Here is a 24957-nt window from a genome sequence, read left to right on the forward strand (position 1 = left end):
GAGGAAAGACATCCTTGCCATAGAGGGAGTACAAAGAAGGTTCACCAGATTGATTCCTGGGGTGGCAGGACTTTCATATGAAGAAAGACTGGATGAACTGGGCTTGTACTCGTTGGAATTTAGAAGATTGAGGGGGGATCTGATTGAAACGTATAAAATCCTAAAGGGATTGGACAGGCTAGATGCAAGCAGATTGTTCCCGATGTTGGGGAAGTTCAGAACGAGGGGTCACAGTTTGAGGATAAAGGGGAAGCCTTTTAGGACCGAGATTAGGAAAAACTTCTTCACACAGAGAGTGGTGAATCTGTGGAATTCTCTGCCACAGGAAACAGTTGAGGCCAGTTCATTGGCTATAATTAAGAGGGAGTTAGATATGGCCCTTGTGGCTACGGGGATCAGGGGGTATGGAGGGAAGGCTGGTGCAAGGTTCTGAGTTGGATGATCAGCCATGATCATAATAAATGGCGGTGCAGGCTCGAAGGACCGAATGGCCTACTCCTGCACCTATTTTCTATGTTTCTATGTTTCTAACAGTGCAAAGCAACACCGTAATTTGATAAAGAACTGACCATGGGCACGGTAAAAAAAAAGTCTCAAAGTTTCTTGAAAGTCCCATCACCTCACGCAGACGGTAGAAGGAAGAAAAACTCTTCCTGCCATGAGCTTCCAACACCGCAAACTTGCCGATGCAGCACCCTGGAAGCACCCAACCACAGCCGACTCTTGAGTCCGTCCGAAAACTTCGAGCCTCCGACCAGCCCTCCGACACCGAGCACCGTCTCTGCTGAGCGCTTTGACCCCGGCCCCGGCAATAGGCAAAGCCGAGGATTTGGAGCCTTCCCCTCCGGCGATTCTCGATCGCACAGTAGCAGTGGCAGCGAACCGGGCATTTCAGAAGTTTCTCCAGATGTTCCGCCATGCTTCTTACAGCTGCCTCCATCAAATCAGGATTGTGCACGGTACCTAGTTCACAAATACAATATCATTTCGGAGCAGCTGCACGCGCTGCCATCTTCTCCTCCCCTCTGAGTTTTATTTCATTTGAAGAGATTTATTCAAGATTCAATATGAGGTACTGTGCAAAAGTCCTTGTCAAGGGAGCCTAAACCTTTTGCACAGTATTGTAGTAATTTTATGTATTTCACTGTACTGCTGCCGCAAAAAAAAAACTAACTTCATGACATTGATGAGTGATGATAAACCTGTTGTGGACTGAGCGTGGGAAGTGGGCAGGGAGAGGGGAATCATGGTTGGGAAAACGGGAGGGGGGGGCGGGGAGAATGGAAGAAGTGGGAAGCGATATTCTGCAGTGATCAACAAACCAATTGTCTGGAATCAAATGACCTTGTTTGGTGTCTCAGGGCTGGGTGTGTCTGCATCTGTTTCTTCCCATCCCACCCCTAGCACTCTTTCTGGCACCTGTCCCACATCCCTCCCACAGCATTCTAGCCTCGCCATTCCCAACATCCTTTCCTCCTGCCAGATTTACAAGCTCGCTCTCCAGTCGACATTGAGGGATACAGTACTGTGCAAATCTCTTGGGCACCCTAGCAATATGTGTGCCTAAGACAGTACTGTAGGTTTAAGAAATGTGAACTTAAGGCTGAAAATGCTGGAACTACTTAGCAAGTCCAGAGACAGAAAAAGTTAACTTTTCAAGTTGTTGTCCTATCACCTAATGACTGAGCCACCTGTTATTAATTCTACCTTTATCTCTACAAATATTGCTTGACTTGTTGAGTATTTCTACCTCTTCTCAGTTTTTACTCAAAGATGTGTGTTGTATTCATTTTTGATTTTGCTGCATCCAGTCTGTTGTGCCTATTGCAGGAGGTTCTTTGGCAATGATTATCACCCAAGATGAATACTTACATGAGGATGTTGTTAGACAGTTTGGTATCGATCTAGTAATGGGTTTACACCATATCCATGAGTTGGGCATCGTGTTTGGTGATCTTAATCCTGCTAAGGTAAATGGACAGTTTTGAATTATATATGAGTTAATTAGAGCTATAATTAGAAAATAAATATGATTTCTTTTGTTAATGACCTTATTTATGCTGGAGTTTTTTTCAATCCCTAATGAAATGGCCAGATTTTGTTTCCACAAAAGACTGATTGTTAACCTGACAGTCCACCTAGCTTTGGCTTGGATACCTTCCACATTTTGCCTTGAATCTCAGAATTAATAGTCACATTTTCAATTGTCCTGTGACCCTCACTTTGGAATTCCCTCCTTTATTCATTCTATCAGTCACTTTATCTTTTTAAAGGTGTTGATAAATTAACCAAAGCAAAAAGGTTTTGGGCATTCCTCTCAATATCTTCTTTGATGGGCATTATTTTTTCCCTCTTACTTGTACTTCTGAAATGCAGTTTGACATTTTGTTATTTTCTGCACAGTGTGGGCCCTTCCAGCCCTTTGAGCTACACCACCCCAGCAAACCCTGACATACCTGATAAAGCCAAACCTAATGGGACAATTTACAATGACCAATTAACCTACTTGGTATGTCTTTGGAGTGTGGGATGAAACAGAAGGACTTGAAGAAGACGCATGCATTCTATGGGGAGGACGTACAGAGATTCCTTATAGTATGGTACCGAAATTCTGAAACCCTCAGAGCTATAATAGTGATGCACTAACTGCTGTGCTACTGTCATGACCTTGTTATATGCTAGACCTAAGTAAAAATTTTAAGATAGTGTTTCCCAACCTTTTATAGCCCAACACCCCCCCCCCCCACCCCCCCAAAGCACCTTCATATTTGCCAATGTTCCTCTTAGGCACAATATACTTTTTGGCACTCCCATTGTGTAAGAACATGTCTATCATATGCTACCATGATAAAAATGATTCTGCTTTAAATTTTTATTTGCCTTTTAAACCTAGGTTACACAGTACTTGTGCGCTGTACAGCAGCTTCGCTATCAATGTGATCCTTGAGCTTGATGGTTTTTATCAGGAGTTGAAATATCTGGTTTAGGTTGTGACAGCAAAAGCCTTAAGTCCCCACATGTAACAATATCCAAGGGGTTTCTGTTTTTTTTTGTGAATATATGGTTCACTGCATTAAAGCCTCTTTCAACAAGTCAGGAGGATGGAAAGACCAGGAAACTTTGTATGATACTGTAGTCACATACCACAAAAGTCGACATTCTTAAAGTCTATCCACGGCCTCCTCTACTGTAAAGATGAAGCCGCACTCAGGTTGGAGGAACAACACCTTATATTCCGTCTGGGTAACCTCCAACCTGATGGCATGAACATCGACTTCTCTAACTTCCGCTAATGCCCCGCCTCCCCCTCGTACCCCATCCGTTATTTATTTTTATACACACATTCTTTCTCTCACTCTCCTTTTTCTCCCTCTGTCCCTCTGACTATACCCCTTGTCTTTCTTCCCGGACCTCCTGTCCCATGATCCTCTCATATCCCCTTTGCCAATCACCTGTCCAGCTCTTGGCTCCATCCCTCCCCCTCCTGTCTTCTCCTATCATTTTGGATCTCCCTCTCTCCCTCCCACTTGCAAATCTCTTACTAACTCTTCCTTCAGTTAGTCCTGACGAAGGGTCTCTGCCTGAAACGTCGACTGTACCTCTTCCTAGAGGTGCTGCTTGGCCTGCTGCGTTCACCAGCAACTTTGATGTGTGTTGCTTGAATTTCCAGCATCTGCAGTATTCCTGTTGTTTGATTCTTAAAGCAATTTTGCTTTTTCATTATTCTGAAATTCGATAATTTTTTCTTGCAAGCTCTCTTCCTGTTCTTCCATCTTGCAAAGAAATGGGTTAATTACCCAGTTCGGAACTTCCAGATCATTCAAATACTTGAATCGATTCTGAAGATCCTTCTTCAGTTGCTGCAGGTGGAAGCAATACTCCTGCAAATCACTGTCTATGAAAGAGAGTGCCAAACTTTCCATGCAGGGAAACTGTAAGAACATTCTTCTCCCAATGTTTTGCTTACCTATATTTACAATTTTCCAATAAAAGTGGACACTGCACTTTTTGCCTGGATTAAATTAAAATTCTCACCCTGCTGATTCATATTTAGAATGTTTGTTTTGTCATACAGATCAACTAAGTATGCCACATATCCATGTAGAAGTTCAATCTCGTTTCCCAAGCTCCTGTCGACTTTGAGCAAAAATTCAACCACAGTTTCAAAAAGACCAAAGAAACATTTTCAGCAGCAGCCTTTTGACAGACAATGCACTTCGGTGTGAAGAAGCAAGCGTTCAAACTCTTCATAGTTATCTTGGCATAACTGGTGAAATATCCTGCTATTGAATGGATGAGCTTTAATTTTGTTGATAGCAGATAATACAAGAGTCATGCTCAAAAAAAGTCGCTGGCTGAGGATTTTAGCTGTGAGATTGTGACGATGAATTGCACAACGGATTACAAACAAACTTGGAATTTCTTTTTCATAAGTGTCACGAAATCAGCATGGTGACCTGTCATATATGGTGTTCCATCTGCTGCACAAGAAATTATGTTCCAAATCAGAACACTTTTATCCTCAGTATACATTTTGAGCTTGTTGTAGATTGGTTTTCCATTGATATTTGATTTTAAATTTTTACAAAAGAGGATCTTTTCATAAACTTTTCCATTTTTGATAAACCGTGTATATGCCAGCAGCAATGCCTTGTTGTCTCACACAGTTGATTCATCCATTTGTATACCAAATTCTATTTTTTTTTTGTAGATCTGGGCGTAGTTAATACTCAATGTCTTCATCATTTTGTCATACGACGATCTACAGAGTTATTACTCAGAGGAATTGATACTAAAATCCTGGTATCCATTTTGAGCACAGTGGTGAGCACTTCTGATAGAACAGGCATTATTAATCTTTTACCAGTTGTATACTTTGTTAGCATTTTGGAAATGTTCTAAGAAGCAATGAGACCACTATCAAGGTCATTTTTGGCTTTTTTGGCAAATGACTTGAGTGTGCCACGCTTTTCAAATGCTTCTTTCATCTTCTGGAATTGAATAAAACCATAAGCATTTTTAGGGGGTTTTTTTTACAAAAGTGTTCCAACAAACTTGATGGTTTTATGGCTTCATTAGATAGCACAGTATTACAAATAAGATGCATGTGGCGTTGTTGATCTAACAGGATCAGAATAAAACCACTTCAGACACATAGAGGGTGCTTCGTTATTCATTAACGGGGTTAAATTAAAATAAAAAATTAACACAAACTGGGAATGCCTGTCGGATGTTGACAACAGAAGCGAGTTGACACGGTTAGAGTGATGGTAGCTGCACACAGAGGAAAGGCGAGGCGAAGATGTAGAAGATCACAATAGCGAAAATTATGTTGACAAGGATTCAGATTGGAAGCTGAATGTTAGTTAGGACAGAGCTGGTGTTCGGCAAGCTACCTTTATACTGTTCTAGTCAGCGTGATTGACCAATCATCTAAGGTATCATAATCCTCAAAGATGGTTCTTGACCGCACATATGAAGCCAAGGTCGCTTTGAACACCTCAAGAGGAATCCTTGGGGTTGGCAGGTTCACCAGGTTCAAATTGCACCATTTGGTTCCGGCCAGTACTGTATCAGTGCGCAACCTGTTTTCATAGATCTGTAGAGAAAGTTAAGAGGGCGTACTTAACTTACCAACTGTTAAATTGCATGAACTCATTCTGTGCCGCAAGTCAAGGAGAACCGTTGGGCACCCTGGTTGCTAATTTATGCACCCCCAATAACGTCTGTTTGGTTGGTAAGGTTGGATGAGATTGCTGAGTTTCAGATGCGTTGTGCTGACGAGTGCTCACTGCCTGCAGACCTGTGGCCCTTCCTGTGTTCCAGTGCTTCATCCTTTTATTTTGGAAGTGCTTGCTCTACTAACGGTCGGTCAGGTCTCATGCCTCAAGTTAAGGTGCCGCTTACCACCCGCTCCCCCAAGAATATTGAACTCCTCCCCTGATGACTTCTATTCCCTCTAACGCCCCTTTAGGACATGTAACTGGCCCCTTTGGGAATTATTGCTCTAAGAGGATATAAAATACTGGTTTGTCTGATTCATGGCTATAAAAATCATTATGTGGCACAAAAGTTGTTTTTATGGACATTTTACAAAAACATTTTACACCTACTACATTATTATGTTCTTGAAATTTCTGATACTCTTCTGTAGATATTGGTCGATGGACCAGGCACTCTGAAGTACAGTAACTTCAGTCTTGCTAAGGCAGAAGGAGAGAATCTAGAGGAATTCTTTGCACTGATTGGCACAGATGATGATGTAAGTGAAAGTAATGAAGAGGCACAGAAAAAACCCAAAAGTCGAACTCAAGGTAACAATTTGTTTTAAAAAAAAAACCTCCTGTCTTAATAAGTTTCATAGGTGATGGGAAAACTTGAGATTCCCTGTTAAACTTGGGACATAAGAGATGCGGTTGTCCAATCATAGCTAACCGTGAAATACAGTAAATAGTGGAATACTCAGCAGGCTAGACAACAACTGTGGGGGGGACCACAGTGTTACTTTCAGGTTACTGCCCTTTGTTTATCATGCTGTTTGCATGATGTTATCCTTTTGTTTATTGGCCATACATACAGTTCTTGTTGTACCTTTTGAATACAGGCACTGTGTTATGGCTGTTCTAATCACTGAAAATTGCCCTTATAGGATTCAGAAATCACTACCCAAAGCTTGAGATGTTGAATAGGTTCACTCTCATGGAATTTATTCGGGGATAAAATAGTCTCCACAGTTTCCTTTTCAACCCACATTTCTTGGAGCATGCGGATATAATGTAACTTTGTTTTCTGGAGAATTGTGAAATAGACTGTTTTCTGAAAATGTGATTCCACTGTAATGCAGGGATTATCTGTAAAGGAACTCCAAGGGATATTGTATAAGCTCTGCAGTCATTCTATTTGAGACTGAGTATTTCAAAACAGAGAGTGCCTATCCTTTAAGTTTAAGTATTTGCCAAGCTGAGTTATTGTGAAAGCAGACTTCAGCAGAAATTGTGGTTTACTTGAAATGTGGCAAGAAATTTGGACACCATTGAAACTGAACTGAATCTCACTATGCATTTGCTCCTTGTGGAGTATTTGTTATGTAGGTTATCTGAGCCTGATGACTTTCATAGTATCCCACAAAACTTCTTGTTGTTATAGTTAAATAAGCATTCTAAAGAATTGTACTTACTAAATTCCATTTCTAACAATAAGTTAAATAAAAGAGTTAATTTCTCTTAAATGCAGCATTCAGGTTGGTGAAATTGCAGCCGTTATAAAATTTGGAACTCAAAATTTAGATTGATGATTTGTTGCGATTTATAACAAATCTTCTATATTCAGGGCAAAAGATGGATTTAATAAGAAGACCAAATTGCTTGCCAACTAAAATCTGCCCTTTACAGTTTAACATGACTAAATTTATTAATAATAATCTTCAGGTGGCCTAGCAAATCTTATTTATTTTATGTTACTCATGTTACCATCCAAACACACTTTCTTTAACATAGAACATAGAATAGTACAGCACAGTACAGGCCCTTCGGCCCACAATGTTGTGCCGACCCTCAAACCCTACCTCCCATATAAGCCCCCAACTTAAATTCCTCCATATAATTGTCCAGTAGTCTCTTAAACTTCACTAGTGTATCTGCCTCCACCACTGATTCAGGCAGTGTATTCCACACACCAACCACTCTCTGAGTAAAAAAACCTTCCTCTAGTAACCCCCTTGAACTTCCCACCCCTTACCTTAAAGCCATGTCCTCTTGTATTGAGCAGTGGTGCCCTAGAGAAGAGGCGCTGGCTATCCACTCTATTCTTCTTATTATCTTGTACACCTCTATCATGTCTCCTCTCATCCTCCTTCTCTCTGAAGAGTAAAGCCCTAGCTCCCTTAATCTCTGATCATAATGCATACTCTCTAAACCAGGCAGCATCCTGGTAAATCTCCTCTGTACCCTTTCCAATGCTTCCACATCCTTCCTATAGTGAAGTGACCAGATCTGGACACAGTACTCCAAGTGTGGCCTAACCAGAGTTTTATAGAGCTGCATCATTACATCGTGATTCTTAAACTCTATTCCTCGGCTTATGAAAGCTAACACCCCATAAGCTTTCTTAACTACCCTATCCAACTGTGAGGCAACTTTCAGGGATGGACATGTACCCCCAGATCCCTCTGCTCCTCCACTCTACCAAGTATCCTGCCATTTACTTTGTACTCTGCCTTGGAATTTGTCCTTCCAAAGTGTACCACCTCACACTTCTCTGGGTTGAACTCCATCTGCCACTTCTCAGCCCACTTCTGCATCCTATCAATGTCTCTCTGCAATCCTTGACAATCCTCTATGCTATCTACAACACCACCAATCTTTGTGTTGTCGGCAAACTTGCCAATCCACCCTTCTACCCCCACATCCAGGTCATTAATAAAAATCACGAAAATTAGAGGTCCCAGAACAGATCCTTGTGGGACACCACTAGTCACAATCCTCCAATCTGAATGTACTCCCTCCACCACGACTCTCTGCCTTCTACAGGCAAGCCAATTTTGAATCCACCTGGCCAAACCTCTCTGGATCCCATGCCTTCTGACTTTCTGAATAAGCCTACCATGTGGAATCTTGTCAAATGCCTTACTAAAATCCATATAGATCACATCCACTGCACTTCCCTCATCTATATGTCTGGTCACCTCCTCAAAGAACTCTATCTAACTTTACAAGTAACACAGCAGTGTAAAAGAATCATATGTATCTGGAGAGCTTAAAGGGAGTGGGAAGTATGCATTCACTCTGGATCCCAGCTCTGGTCACAAACTTACCTACACTCCTGATGCATGAAGCTGTGGGACCAAACCCTGGATCTTGCTGCACCCCACATTCATGGCTAGGAGTACACCCCATTCGCACTCTGGAATGTGAGTGGGGCTCAATGCTTGCTCAGATGCCAGGCTGATTAGTGAGTCAGTCAATAATACATATGACACTAGTACATAAAGTACATTTTGCATTGCAAAATAAAAAGGCAGGTGTTGTAACTAGTATTTATCTGAAGCATAAGGCCCAGGCATTGCAACTGAGTTATTGTTAATCTCTTACTAGCTCTTCTTTCAGTTAGTCCTGACGAAGGGTCTCAGCCCGAAACGTCGACTGTACCTCTTCCTAGAGATGCTGCCTGGCCTGCTGCGTTCACCAGCAACTTTTATGAGTGTTGCTTGAAATTCCAGCATCTGCATATTTCTTCGTGTTTGTATTGTTTGATCCTGTAGCCTTTGCTATTATCCATGTAGGTGCTCATGAATCATAAATATCAGGATTATATTCTTGGAGCATTTTAAGTTTTTTTCATAACTCATGTGAGCTGCGTTTCCATGGTCTCATTCACAACCATGTCCAATCCCAACTTGAACATTTTCAGCATTGTTTCCTCTTCTTCAGAATCAGATTTGAGCAATTATATTGCCAAGGTTCTGGACGTAAGACTTTCCTTGTTTCTATTTTAGAGGCGTGGATATATATTTTTTGTGTTGTGAATGACGTGTAACATTGGCATTATACATTTAGTTCAGACAGGCCAGCGCAGTAGCTTGGTGTTTATCACAATGCTTTACAGTGCCAGTGACCCAGGTTCGATTCCTGATGCTGCCTGTAAGGAGTTTGTATGTTCTCCCTGTGACCGTGTGGGTTTCCTCTGGGTGCTCTGGTTCCCTCCCACAGTCCAAAGACGTACCTTTTGGTAGGTTAATTGGTCATTGTAAATTCTCCCGTGACTAGGCTGGGATTAAATTGGGGGATTGCTGGGCAGTGCAGCTCGAAGGGCTGGAAGAGCCTGTTCCACACAGTATCTCAGTCGATCAATCAGTAAGACTAGCGTGGGAAATGTCATCATGGAATTGTTCAACACAGAAATGGGCCTTTTTGATCTACCTCATCCATGCTGAATTTTATGCCTATCTACATTATTTCCATATGCTTATATCCTTCTATGCCTTTCCTACCCTAGAATCTGTCCAAATACCTTTTAAGCATTATAATGTATCTGCTCCCAGCACCACCTCAGGCACTTCATATTTTCAGTGCATTTTGTTTGAAAAATATACTCTTCGGATCTTCTTTAAACTTCTCACATCTCACCTTAAACCCGTGTCCTCTGTTGTAGACTCCTTTGCCGTAGGGCAGTGATTCTTTCTATTCTCCAAATGTCCCCCATAATTTTGTAAACTTCTATAAGCTCATTCCTTAGTCTCCTATGATCCAGTGAGAATAAACTCTGCATTCTATTCCATGCAGCATCGTGGCGAATCTCCTCTGCACTCTGTTTATTGCTGTCACACCCTTCCCACTGTGTGGCAATGAGAACAGTATATAATACTGCAAAATTTTGACCAGCTGCATGATGATGTCCCAACTCTTACAGTCAATACCTTGACCTATGAAGGTCATTTGTGAAGTACTTTGCGCTTCAAAATAATAAAATTGCATGGCATATTCTCTAAAATGATCACCTAAAAAGATTGAGAGGTCTATAGGGTGAAGAGGGACAACTTGAACAGCTAGTTAAGCAATGAATCATTTCCAGAATAACCCAAAGATTAAAGTGATACTGAAGATGACTTTGCAAAGTATCCAATCAAGTTGCAGAGAATGATGTGTTCAAGTGGAGGTTCATGGGGTGATGGGTGAGGACAAGAGGAACTCTTTCACTGTTAAGGTGAGGGTGGATGTCTGACAAATGAAAGATATGTGAGTAAGGGCAGCATCAATGGTGGAGAAGGGAAATCGCATTCTTTGGTTTCAAGAAACTGAGTGCTATTCATGGTATTTTGACATGTCATTTGAATTATCTGTCCTAATAGGGTCTACACTGTATATGGCTCCTGAAGTTGTGAAGGGTGAAGATTGCTCTCCAATCAGTGATTTATGGTCTCTAGGCTGTGTACTTTATGAAATGTTTACAGGTTTGTTTTGATACATGTTCACTTCTATTCTCTCAGGCAGATTCATAAAGGGTTTATATTGTCTTGTTTATTGGTGACAATTCATAAAACCATTTTGATCTTTGCAATTTTTGAAGTTCTGAGGTGGGAGACTGCTGACTTGTATTGTTGTAATTAAAGATGCTTAAAATACAAAACGTCAAATACAATTGGTGAATGGAAAGTTAAAATCTTGTGTGCATGTGATTGGTTTGTTACAACAGAAGGATAACACAAATAATGCATTACATAATTCTGTTTTTGCATTTCATAGTTATGTAATGTTCATACAGCTAAATAAAATAAAATTCAATGACTATTGACACTAATCTATAATTAACAATTCCATCCATGGGAAATTGGAGAAATGCCCCAGCTTACAATAAAGCTGAACCTTTGGGGCTGGGGGACATTGGACATTTTACCTCAGCACTTACTGTGCAACTTGTTTTACCTTATTCATCATGGAATAACTGATGCTATTCTGAGGTAAATTGGGAAGGCACAGCCTCCGAATAGAAGGATATCGCTTTAAAACAGAGATAAGAAGGAATTTCTTTTGCCAGAGGGCGGTGAATCTATTGAATTCATTGCCACAGACGGGTGAAGAGGCCAAGTCATTGCGTATGTTTAAGGTGGAGGCTGGCAGGTTCTTGATTAGTAAGGGCGTCAAAGGTTACGGGGAGAAGATGGGAGAACAGGTTGAGAGAGATAATAGGTCAGCTATAATGGAATGGTGGAATGGACTTGAATGGCTGAATGGTCTGATTCTGTTCCTAAGACTTGTGGTTTTATGGGAAAAATTTAATGATCCACCGTTATCATATTTGATTTTTTGAGCACAGAAATAAAAAAAAACTGCTGATGGATAGATATAAACAGCCCTAAACTATGCTTTTGTGTAATTCTGCAACGTAATTAAATTATTCTATAATTTGTAGAGACAGAAAACGAATGAAAGGTGTTTTTTGGATTGATGCAGGGAAATTGTGATCATATAGAGACGTGTTGTTGATGGCATTCAAATTTGTTCATTGTCTTTTAAATCAACAGGAAAACCACCATTTTTCTCAGAAAATTTGTCTGCGTTGGTGGAGATGATTTTGCATGAAGATCCACCACCACTCAGACCTCAAGGTTCAGTAAATCTTCAAATATTTTGTGAATTGTTTAAGCCAATGCTTGGTAACTGTCCTGCACTGCCTCATCTGAACAGTTGCCTCACATTACCAGAGCCCTATTTCAGTACTATGTTTGGTTCTGCCTGTGTGGTCTGGTTTACATGTTCTCTCTGTGACTATGTGGGTTTCCGCCAGGTGCTCTAGTTTCTTCCGATTTCCCCAAGATTTTTGGGTTAGTAGGTAGGTTAGGTGGCCCCTTTGAATTACCTCTCGTGTCTAAGTGATAGGATCTGAAGATGAGAATGTGGTGTATATATAAATATAGGAATAATGTGTAATAAGTGAAAATAAGTGGTGACGATTGGCATGGATTCAGCCTTCTGCTTCCATGTTGTATCTCTCTGACTCCATAATTACTGGCAAAATGCTCGTTTGTGATTTTTGTATCTCTTGACTTAACTACATCCATACTTGAGTGACTTCAAAGGTTCAAAGGTCCAATTTAATATCAGAGAAATGTATACAATATACATCCTGGAACGCTTTTGCTTCACAACCATCCACTAAAACAGAGGAGTGCCCCAAAGTTAAATGTTAAAACCCCAAAGTCCCCCCCCAGCTCCCCTCCCTCCTGCATGTAAACGGCAGCAAGCAACAATCCCCCCTCCCCCCCACTGGCATTAAAAAAAGCATCGGCACCCGCCGCTGAGCACTCAAACATGAGCAAAGGCACAGATTTGCAGTTACTCCAAAGACTTCGCATTTCACCCGGTATACGACATACCACAGGCTCTCTCTCTCCCTAATGAGGGAGAAAGAGGTGTCACCGTTTTCCCAGTGAGCGGGGAGACATCATAAACAACTTGTGGTTTACGTTGTTAAAAGTGTGTGACGTCTCTTTTTCCGAGCTCTGTGCCTGAAGATCTCAAAAGATCTCAGGTCTCTGGGCTCACGGCTGTAGATATTTCGACACCCCCGAAGACACACAGGTCTGCCGTGACACGGACCCTCGATCCACCCATCTCCAAAGCCCCTAGATCCCAGGCTTCCAAATCTGAGCGAGACTCTTAGGCTGAGCCCTTGGCGTGCTGAACAGCGGCCAGTTGTGAAACCCTGAGAATGGGTCCCATTCCTGCAAAGAACTGATGTCAGCATTTAGCTCCAGGTCAGGGTCTTCAAAAGAACCCTGAAAGGGAAAAATAAAGATATTAAAGATGGAAATAGAGCTGTTTCTGAAGATGCAAGCAAAGGAGTCGCCATTTAGCGCCATCGTTTCTCCGCTCCACCTCCAGAAGTTCCTTCTCCATTCATCTCTTCCCACTGATTTACCTCCCTGCACTTATCCCTGCAAGCAGGATGAGCTGGACCTGCCCCCACACCTCCTCTCTCACCACCATTCAGGGCCATAAATAGTTCTTCCTGATGAGGCGACACTTCACCTGTGAGTGTGTTGGGCTTTTTCACTGCAGCATGTGTTTCCATTATGGCCTCCAGTACAACACTGAGACACAATGTAGATCGGGACGGGGGCAATTTGTTAAGCACCTTCTCTCTATCCATAACAGAAGACAGGTTTTCACAGTGGCCATCCATTTTAATTCTACATTCTATTCCCATTTTGATATGTTGGCCTATAGCCTCCACTGCCACAATGAGGCCACTCTCAGGTTGGAGGAGTAACACCTCGTATTCTGTTGAGGTAGCCTTCAACCTGATTGCATGAATGTTGATCTCTCAAAATTTCCGGTAATTTCTCTTCCCTCCCTCCCCTTCTCTCTTTTTCCATTTCCCACTCTGACTCCCCTCTCACTCCTTCTCTTCTCACCTCCCTCTCGTGCCTCTCCTTTTTCTCCCATGGTCCACTTTCCTCTCCTATCAGATCCCTCCCTCTTCAGCCCTTTACCTCTTCCACCTATCAGCTTCTCACTTCATCCGCCTTCCTCTTAACCGTCCACCTTCTCCTTCACAACTTTTTGAGGAGGTGAGCAAGGTGATTGAGGATAAGGAAAGGGATGCTGTCTATATCGACTTCTGTAAGGCTTTCGACAAGGTACCTCAAGGTAGGTTGATTGGGATGATTAAGATGCCTGGGATCTACTGTGACTTGGTAGTCTGGATTTGAAATTTGCTTGCTTACAAAAGACAGACGGTAGTCGTGGTAGACTGTTATTCTTTTGAATTGAGTTGACTTTATTTCTTACATCCTTCACATACATGTGTAAAAATCTTTACATTACGTCTCAGTCTAAATGTGTAATGTGCAATTTATAGTAATTTGTAATAAATATGATGTACAACAGGACAGTCAGTATAGCGTAGAAATACCATTGTATCAGCGGGAATTAATCAGTCTGATGGCCTGGTGGAAGAAGCTGTCTGGGTGCCTGTTGGTCCTGGCTTTCATGTTGCGGTACTGTTTCCTGGATGGTAGCAGCTGGAACAGTTAATGATTGGGGTGACTCGGGCCCCCAAGGATCCTTTGAGCCCTTTTTACACACCTGTCTTTGTAAATGTCCTGAATAGTGGGAAGTTTACATCTACAGATGTGCTGGGCTGTCCACACCACTCTCTGCAGAGTCTTGTGATTGAGGGAGGTACAGTTCCCATACCAGGCAGTGATGCAGCCAGTCAGGATGCTCTCAATTGTGCCCCTGTAGAAAGTTCTTTGGATGTGGACGCCCATACTAAACTTCCTCAACTGTCTGAGGTAAAGGAGGTGGTGTTGTGCTCTTTTCACAACGCAGCCGGTATGTAGAGACCACGTGAGATCCTCGGTGATGGGTATGCTGAGGAACTTAAAGCTGTTCACCCTCTCAACCCCAGATCCATTGATGTCAATAGGGGTTAGCTTATTTCTATTCCTCCTGTGATCCACAACCAGCTCCTTTCTTCTTGTGACACTGAGGGAGAGGTTGTTTTCTTGACACCACTGTGTCAGGGTGATGACTTCTTCTCTGTAGGCTGCCTCATTATTATTTGAGATAAAGCCAATCAATGTAGTGTCATCAGCACATTTAATTAGCAGTTTGGAGCTGTGGGTGGTGACGCAGTCATGGGTATATAGAAAGTAAAGGAGGGGGCTTAGGATACAGCCCTGAGGAGCACCTTTGTTGAGGGTCAGAGAGGAAGAGGTGAGGGTGCCCACTCTTACCACCTGCTTGCAATCTGATGGGAAGTCCAGGATCCAGATGCTCAAGGCAGCATTAAGGCCGAGCTCTCTGAGCTTCTTGTCAAGCCTGGAAGGAATTATGGTGTTGTATGCTGAATTGTAGTCCAAGAACAGCATTCTCACATAAGCATCCTTCTCCAGATGTGTAAGGACGGTGTGTAGAACTGAGGCTATTGCATCATCTGTCGATCGGTTGTGTCAGTAGACGAATTAGATTATGAGAACACTCAGTCCTCTTTTATTGTCATTTAGAAATGCACACATGCATTAAGAAATGATACAATGTTACAATGGCGGGAGGAGAAGATGGCAGCGCACTGCGTGTGTGCAGCTCTCCGGTGAAAAATGATGTTGTATCTGTTAAATAGGTGCCGTGGGCAATTCTGATTTGATGGAGAATGGACGTGAAAGCACAGAGGAACATCTGGAGAAATTTCTGAAACGTTCGTTTGCTGCTGTTGTTACTGCGCGGTCGGGAATCATTCGGCGGGTAGGCCTCAAAATCCCTGGCCTTGCCTGCTTTTGGCGACTGAGAAAGAGGTCGAATCGCTCGGACAGAGATGACATTCAGTACTCGGTGTCGGAGAGCTGATCAGACCTCGAAGTTTTCGGATGACTCAGAGTCGGATTGTGGTCGGCATGGCAGGGAGAGTTCTTCCTTCTCCCGTCTGCGTGAGATGTGGGACATTTGAGAAACTTTGAATGTTACTGAACTCACGGACTTCTTCATCAAGTTATGGTATTGTGCACTGTTGTAACTATATGTTATAATTATGTGGTTTTGTCAGTTTTTTTTAGTCTTGGTTTGTCTTGTGTTTTTGTGATATCACACCAGAGGAAATAATGTATCATTTCTTAATGCATGCATTACTAAATGACAATAATTACGTGTCTTCATAATCTAATGTTTCTCCAGAGTGATATCACAGAAAACAGGACAAACCAAAGACTAACACTGACAGAACCACATAATTATAACATATAGTTACAGCAGTGCAAAACAAGACTATAATTTGATGAAGAACAAACAATGGGCACGGTAAAAAAAAGTCTCAAAGTCCCCGAGTCGATCGACTCCCGAGTCCCCGATAGCAGGCGGCAAAAGGGAGAAACTCCCTGCCATAAACCTCCAGGTACCATCAACTTGCTGATACCTTGGAAGCAGCCGACCGCAGCTGACACTGAGTCCGTCCGTCGGAAAACATCGAGCTTCCGATCAGTCTGATAAAGCCTCCCGAGCGCCATCCTCTGCCGAGCGCCTTTGACCTTGCCCCGGCTGCTGAAACAAGCAAAGCCAAGGATTCGGGGCCTTCTGCTCCGGAGATTCCGGTTACCACACAGTAGCAGCGGCAGCGAAGTGGGCATTTCAGAAGTTTCTCCAGATGTTCCTCTGTACTCTCATGTCCGTCTCCATCAAATCAGAATTGTGCACGGTCCCCTCCTTGACAGATTACAGATATCATTCACCGGAGAGGCTGCGCGCGCTGCGTCGCGCCGCCATCTTCTCCTCCCTCCCTCATGGTGTTGAGTTGTAGGTGGTCCAGTATGGGTGGCAGCATGCTGCAGGTGTCGTCCATGATCAGCTTCTCAAAGCATTTGCTTATTATTGAGGTGATTGTGACAGGATGCCAGTCACACATGTTACCTTGGTCCTTTCAGGCACAAGAACAATGGTGGATGTTTTGAAGCAGGAGGGCACTCTACACTGGGAGAGTTAGAGATTAAAAATGACTATAAACACACCTGCCAGTTATGCCATGCACATCCTGAGTACTCGCCCTGGGATGCGTCCCTGGCTGGAGATCTGTGATCATTGGTATTTTGCAATGGTCTGTGCTGAGACGTCTGTATTGATTTGTATAAATTACTTGGATGAAAAAGTAGAGATACAAGAAATTCTGCAGGTGCTAGAAATCTTGACCCAACACGCACAAAATGTTCAAGCAGCAGGAACTTTGCAGGTCAGGCAGCATCCATGGGGGGACAAAAGCAGTTGATGTTTTGGGCTGAGATTCTTCATCGGGTCTGGTAAGAAAAGAGGAAGAAGGCAGAATAAGATGGTGGAGGGAGTGGGAGGAGTACAAGTTCGCAGGTGATAGTTGACTGAATGAGGGGAAAGTAAGCAGGTGGGCATCTTTTCACATCTCCTCTTAACTACCCCTTAAACAGGACCCTGCTAAGAAGCACCAGGACATTATGCCCTGCACCATCACCATCCTCACGGCCTTTGGAGATCTCTCTACTGCCGCCAACCTCGTAGTTCTCATACTCTGCACGGCTTGCTTCTGATTCCCACCTAAGATCCCAAAGCTAGCTGTCCTGGTAGACCCGTAGTTTCTTCCTGTTCTTGTCCCACTGAACTCTTGCCCACATACTTTGACTCCATTTTGTAGCTCTTCATTCAGTCCTTTCCCATCTGCATCTCTGGCATGTCATCTGCACTCCATAATTCAACAACTTTTAGTTCCCTGGCCCTGACTGTCTTATTTTCACTATGGATGTCCAGTTCTGTACACTTTAAATCCCCTTCAGGAAGGCCTTTTGGACAACAGACCTAACCAGTTCCTTTCCAACATCACCCTCCTCTGTCTGGCAGAACTGGTACTTACCCTCAACAATTTCTCTTCAGGCTCTTTCCACTTTCACCAGACCAAAGGTGCAATCATGGGCGCTTGATGTTCTCCTCTCTGCCTGTCTTTTTGTCAGCTACATGGAACAGTGCATGTTCCAAGCTTACAATTGCAATGCTGCCCAAGTCCTCTTCTGCTACATTGAAACTGCATTGGTGCTTCTTGCACCATGCAGAGCTCGTAAATTTCATTAACTTTGCCTCGAACTTCCACCCTGCCCTCAAATTTACCAGCTCTGACACCACCTGCCCTCATGGTTTGTCTATTACCTCCTTCCTTTTCAGGGACCTTTTCAGAATGGCAGGCAGTGACTAGTGGGGTACCGCAAGGCTCAGTGCTGGGACCCCAGTTGTTTACAATATATATTAATGACTTTGATGAGGGAATTAAATGCAGCATCTCCAAGTTTGCGGATGACACGAAGCTGGGTGGCAGTGTTAGCTGTGAGGAGGATGCTAAGAGGATGCAGGGTGACTTGGATAGGTTGGGTGAGTGGGCAAATTCATGGCAGGTGCAATTTAATGTAGATAAATGTGAAGTTATCCACTTTGGTGGCAAAAATAGGAAAACAGATTATTATCTGAATGGTGGCCGATTAGGAAAAGGGGAGGTGCAACGAGACCTGGGTGTCATTATACACCAGTCATTGAAAGTGGGCATGCAGGTACAGCAGGCGGTGAAAAAGGCGAATGGTATGCTGGCATTTATAGCGAGAGGATTCGAGTACAGGAGCAGGGAGGTACTACTGCAGTTGTACAAGGCCTTGGAGAGACCACACCTGGAGTATTGCGTGCAGTTTTGGTCCCCTAATCTGAGGAAAGACATCCTTGCCATAGAGGGAGTACAAAGAAGGTTCACCAGATTGATTCCTGGGATGGCAGGATTTTCATATGAAGAAAGACTGGATGAACTGGGCTTGTACTCGTTGGAATTTAGAAGATTGAGGGGGGATCTGATTGAAATGTATAAAATCCTAAAGGGATTGGACAGGCTAGTTGCAGGAAACTTGTTCCCGATGTTGGGGAAGTCCAGAACAAGGGGTCACGGTTTGAGGATAAAGGGGAAGCCTTTTAGGACCAAGATTAGGAAAATCTTCTTCACACAGAGAGTGGTGAATCTGTGGAATTCTCTGCCACAGGAAACAGTTGAGGCCAGTTCACTGGCTATATTTAAGAAGGAGTTAGATATGGCCCTTGTGGCTAAAGGGATCAGGGAGTATGGAGGGAAGGCAGGTACAGGGTTCTGAGTTGGATGATCTGCCATGATCATACTGAATGGCGGTGCCGTCTCGAAGGGCCGAATGGCCTACTCCTGCACCTATTTTCTATGTTTTCTGTCTTCACCTTCCCTTTATTCCACTGTCCTTTCCTATCCAAAACCTTCTCAACCCCCCCCCCCCCACCCCATCCACACCACTTTATTCTGACTTCTGGCCCCTTTCTTTCCGGTCTTGATCAGCCTAAAATGTTAACTGTTTATTTTCCTTGATAGATGTTTCCTGACCAGCTGAGATGCTCCAGCATTTTGTGTATGTTGTTGAATGTGAATATGGATGAGCTGGTTAGTAAGTAAGTTTGCTGGCACAAAGATTGGTGGGTTTATGCAGGGTGAAGAAGGGCATAAAGTGATACCATGGGATATCACTGATCCCCTTCTACTGAACCAAGAAGATTCAGTCACTCAGCATTCAAGATAGGGTGGTAAATTGGATTGGACGTTGGCTTTGTGGGAGAAGCCAGACAGTGGGAGTAGATGCTTGCATCTCTGACTGGAGACCTGTGACTAGTGGAGTGTCAGGTATATCAGTGACTTGGATGATAATGTGGTTAACTGGATCAGCAGCTTTGCTGATGACACCAAGATTGGGGTTGTAATGCCCAGCAAGAAAGACTATCAGAATTTGCGTTGGGATCTGGGCCAGCTGGATAAATGGGCTAAAAAATGGTAGATGGAACTTAATGCAGACTAGTGCGAGGTGTTGTGCTTCAGTAGGACCAAACAGAGTAGATGTTCCACAGTGAATAGTCGGGCACTGAAGATCGCTGCAGAACAAAGGGATCTGGGAGAACAGGTCCATAATTCATGGAAACTGGCATCACAGGTAGATGGGGTTGTAAAGAAAGTTTTTGGCACATTGACCTTCACAAATCAAAATATTGAGTACGGGAGATGGGATGTTGTGTTAAAGTTGTATAAGACATTGGTGAGTCCTAATTTGGAGTATTGTGTGCTGCTTTGGTCGCCTACATACAGGAAAAACGTATATAAGCTTGAAAAAAAAATGGAGAAAATTTACAAGGATGTTGCTGGGGCTGGAGGATCTGACTTACAAGGAAAGATTGAATAGGTTAGGACTTTATTCCTTCTAACATAGAAGACTGAGGAGAAATTTGATAGAGGTAAACAAAATTATATAGGGTAAATGCAAGCAGGCTTTTTCCACTGAGGTTGGGTAGGACTACAACTAGAGGTCATGGGTTAAGGGTAAAAGGTGAAAAGTTTAAGAGGAAGATGGATGAGACTCAGGTTTAATATCACCTGCATATCTCATGAAATTTGTTGAGCGGAAATTTCTTCGCTCAGGATCGTGAGAGTGTGGAACGTGCAAGCTTGCTTTCAAATGTTTTCAGAGAAGTTTGCATAAGTATTTGGATGGTAGGGGTATGGAGGACAAAGGTGCAGGTCTGCTGGGAGTAGGCAGTTTAAATGGTTTGGGATGGACTGGATTGCCGAAAAAGCCTGTTTCTGTGCTGTACTTTTCTATGACTCTATATCGATCAGTTATAAATATGGGCAAAAAAATGGAGTTTAATCCAGATGTGTGAGGAGTTGCACATGGGTTAAATGTAATGGAAGAGTTCATGGAAGTGCCCTTAACGACATTAATGTTCAGGGGAGTCTTGAGGTCCAAGACTATATCTCCCTGAAAATGGGAATATAGAAGCTGGAGTTGTAAATAAGGGATATAGTATGCTTGCCTTCGTTGCTAAGGGCATTGTATATGAGAGTAAGGAGGTCATGCTACTGCTGTATAAAATTTTGCTCAGACTGTAATCAGAATACTGCATGTAGTTCTAGTTAGCCCATTATAGAAAGGATGTCCAGGTGTAGAAAGCCTCAGAAGAAGTTTACCAGGATACAACCTGGATTAGAGGGAATTAGCTTTTAGGAGATTTTGAAAACATTGGCTTGCTTTCTGTGACTGTTGGAACTGGTGGTAGTTTATAAAATTGAGAAGCATGGCTTTAAGGTAAAAAAGGGTAATTTAAAGTAGGAAGGCAAGGAAAGTTTTTAAATTCTGAGCGTGGTTGGTGCTGGAAGTGACTGCCAGGTGTATTTATGGAAGGAAATGTGATTATGGCATTCAAGAGGCCTTTTAGATAGGCATATGATTATGCAGGGAATTAAAGTATATGGAACATATTGTGGTAGAAGGAATTAGTTTAATTTGGTATTGTGCTTGGCTCAGATGTTGTGGGCCCAGTGTCCTGTATTAGACCATATGACAATAAGATATAGGAACGGTTCCCTCTTAGCCCCAATCTCCTCCCTTCTCCCTGTACCCTTACATTCCCTGACTAATCAAGGATCTATCAACCTCCGCCTTAAATATACCCAATGACTTGGCCTCCACAGACGCCTCTGGCAACGAATTCCACAGATTTGCCACTCCCTGGTGAAAGAAATTCCTCCTCATCTCCATTCTAAATAGATGTCCCTATATTATGGATGTCCTAAATGGAATCCTTCCTAGATTCTCCTCCATAGGAAACATCCTCTCCACATCCACTCTATTGAGGCATTTCGACATCTGATAGGTTTCAATGAGATCTCCCCTGTTCTTCTGAATTCCAGTGAGTACAGGCCCAGAGCCATCAAATGCTCCTCATATGATAAGCCTTTCAATCCAGGAACCATTTTTGTGAACCTCCTTTGAACCCTCTCCAATGTCAGCATATCTGTTCCTGGATAAGAGGCCCAAAACTGCTCGCAATACTCCAAGTGAGTATCACCAGTGCCATATAAAGCTTCAACATTACAACCTTGCTGTTATGTTCTAGTCCTTTTGAAACGAATGCTAACATTGCATTTGCTGTCATCAACACCAACTCAACCTACAAATTAACCTTTAGGGAATCTTGCACAAGGACTCCCAAGTCCCTTTGTACCTCGGATTTTTGAATTTTCGAATTTTCTTCCATTTAGAAAATAGTCCAAAGTACATGATCGTTCACTTCCCGACATTGTATTCTATCTGCCACCTCTTTGCTCATTATCTTAATCTGTCTAAGTCCTTCTGTACTCCATCTGCTTCCTTAACACTTCCTGCCCTTCCACCTATCTTCGTATCGTCCGCAAACTTTGCCATCAATTCTGTCATACAGATCTTTGACATGTAATGTAAAAAGAAGCAGTCTCAACTCAGATCTCTACTAGAATACTACTTCTCGGATGTATCTATTCTATCCTTCCAGATTGCTCCCAGAAACTCCAGCCATTACTGCTCTGCCATCATCTCTGCTAGTATTCCCTTTCAGTCAAGTTTGGCCAGCTCCTCTCTCACACCTCTGTAATTCCCTTTATCCTGCAAGATAGAGGAAGTAGCAAGCCAGGTGGACAAAGAAGAGGCAGTGGATGTCATTTACTTGTATTTCTAGAAGGCATTTGATACGGTGCCACACATGAGGCTGCTTAACAGGATAAAATCCTATGGCATTACAGGAAAGATACTGGCATGGATAGAAGAATAGCTGGCAGGCAGGAGGCAGAGGGTGGGAATAAAGGGGGCCTTTTCTGGTTGGCTGCCAGTGACTAATGGTGTTCCTCTGGGGTCAGTATTGGACTGCTACTTTTCACATTGTTTGTCAATGATTTGGATAATGGAATTGATGGCTTTGTGGCAAAATTTGTGGATGATATGAAGATAGGTGGAGAGGTGGTAGTGCTGAGAAAGCAATGCGATTGCAGCATGACTTAGGCAGATTGGAAGAATGGACCAAAAAGTGTCAGATGGAATACAGTGCTGGGAAATGTATGATAATGCATTTTGGTAAAAGAAACAATAGTGTGGACTATTATCTAAATGGGGAGAAGGATGTGTAGTCAGTGGAGAGAGTCCAGAGGAGGTTCACGAGGATGATTCTGGGAATGAAGTAGTTAACATATGAGGAGTGTTTGGCAGCTTTGGGACTGTACTTACTGCAATTTAGAAGAATGCAGGGGGGATCTCATTGAAAAATACCGAATGTTGAAAGGACTAGATAGGGTGGATATGGAGAAGCTATTTCCTCTGGTGGAGGTATCCAGAGCTAGAGAACACAACCTCAAAATTGAGGCTTTTTAGAACAGAGGTGAGGAATAATTTTTTTTAGCCAGAGAACAGTGAATCTGTGGAATACTCTGCTACAGACTGTAGTGGAGGCTAAGACTGTGGGTATATTTAAGACAGAAGTTGATAGTTTACTGATCAGTCAGGGCATCAAAGGATATGGTGTGAAGGCAGGTGTATGGGGTTGTGGGATCTGGGATCAGCCACGATGGAATGGCTTAGACTCGATGGGTTGAATGGCCTAATTCTGCTCCTCTGTCTTATGGTCTTTTCTGATTATATCTTGTCCTTCTCATATTGCAGGGTGAGTTTGATCACTGCCCCGTTGTACTGCTGTCAGATCAATGTGTCTTGTCACTTCTTTTCTTGTCCTTCTGACATAGTTGAAATGAACCATGTTGAGCCATTATTGACCAGCACAGAATATTGCCTTTCAGATGTGTAATGTTTTTAATTTAAAGTGGTTTGTATTTTTATGTAGGCACTACCTATGAACACCACAAAACTACAACCTAGCTCTCATAAATATTAGTAAATTCAAATAAGAACCTGTTTTTAAAAAAAAAAATCCCTGTAGGGTAAGGTAGGGTACTGACATGGATAGAAAATTGGTTGGCAGACAGGAAACAAACAGTAGGGATTAACGGGTCCTTTTCAGAACGGCAGGCAGTTAATAGTGGGGTACTGCAAGGCTTGGTGCTGGGACCGCAGCTATTTACAAACGTTTGTACAATATACATTAATAATTTAGATGAAGGGATTAAAAGTAACATTAACAAATTTGCAGATGACACAAAACTGGGTGACAGTGTGAAATGTGAGGAGGATGTTATGAGAATGCAGGGTGACTTGGACGGGTCCGGTGAGTGGGCAGATGCATGGCAAATGCAGTTTAATGTGGATAAATGTGAGGTCATCCACTTTGGTGGCAAGAACAGGAAGGCAGATCACTATCTGAATGGTGTCAAGTTAGGAAAAGGGGAAGTACAACGAGATCTGGGTGTCCTTGTTCATCAGTCACTGAAAGTAAGCATACAGGTACAGCAGGCAGTGAAGAAAGTTAATGGCATGTTGGCCTTCATAACAAGAGGAGTTGAGTATAGGATCAAAGAAGTCCTTCTGCAGTTGTACAAGGCCCTAGTGAGACCCCACCTGGAGTATTGTGTGTAGTTTTGGTCTCCAAATTTGAGGAAGGACATTCTTGCTATGGAGGGGAGTGTAGCGTAGGTTCACTGGGTTAATTCCAGGGATGGTGGGAATGTCATATGCTGAAAGATTGGAGCGACTGGGCTTGTATACACTGGAAATTAGAAGGATGAGAGGGGATCTGATTGAAACATATAAGATTATTAAGGGATTGGACATGCTGGAGGCAGGAAACATGTCCCCAATGCTGGGGGAAGTCCAGAACCAGAGGCCACAGGTTAAGAATAAGGGGTAGGCCATTTAGAATGGAGTTGAGGAAAAACTTATTCACACAGAGGGTTGTGGATCTGTGGAATGCTCTGCCTCAGAAGGCAGTGGAGGCTAATTCTCTGGATTCTTTCAAGAAAGAGTTAGACAGAGCTCTTGAAGATAGTGGAGTCAAGGGATATGGGGAGAAGGCAGGAACAGGGTACTGATTGTGGATGATCAACCATGATCACAGTGAATGGTGGTGCTGGATCGAAGGGCCCAATGGCCTACTCCTCTTCCTAGAGATGCTGCCTGGCCTGCTGCGTTCACCAGCAACTTTGATGTGT

At 42.9% G+C, this 24957-nt stretch overlaps 1 protein-coding gene across 8 annotated transcripts in view; it reads left to right on the forward strand.

Annotated features, from left to right (window-relative positions):
• Nucleotides 1-24957, forward strand: part of ulk4 (unc-51 like kinase 4) — a 702256-nt gene that overhangs the window by 17631 nt on the left and 659668 nt on the right. For 7 of the 8 annotated variants that reach the window (XM_072283788.1, XM_072283790.1, XM_072283793.1 and 4 more), the window contains exons 4-7: nt 1831-1970; nt 6155-6314; nt 10847-10948; nt 12020-12103. In XM_072283788.1, the coding sequence (XP_072139889.1) occupies nt 1831-1970; nt 6155-6314; nt 10847-10948; nt 12020-12103 (486 nt within the window). Of the gene's footprint in view, nt 1-1830; nt 1971-4782; nt 4825-6154; nt 6315-10846; nt 10949-12019; nt 12104-24957 lie in introns of those variants that run through there. The other variant, XM_072283796.1, reaches the window with a different exon arrangement.

This window comes from Mobula birostris, chromosome 19, assembly GCF_030028105.1.
Source record: "Mobula birostris isolate sMobBir1 chromosome 19, sMobBir1.hap1, whole genome shotgun sequence".
Taxonomy (NCBI): domain Eukaryota; kingdom Metazoa; phylum Chordata; class Chondrichthyes; order Myliobatiformes; family Myliobatidae; genus Mobula; species Mobula birostris.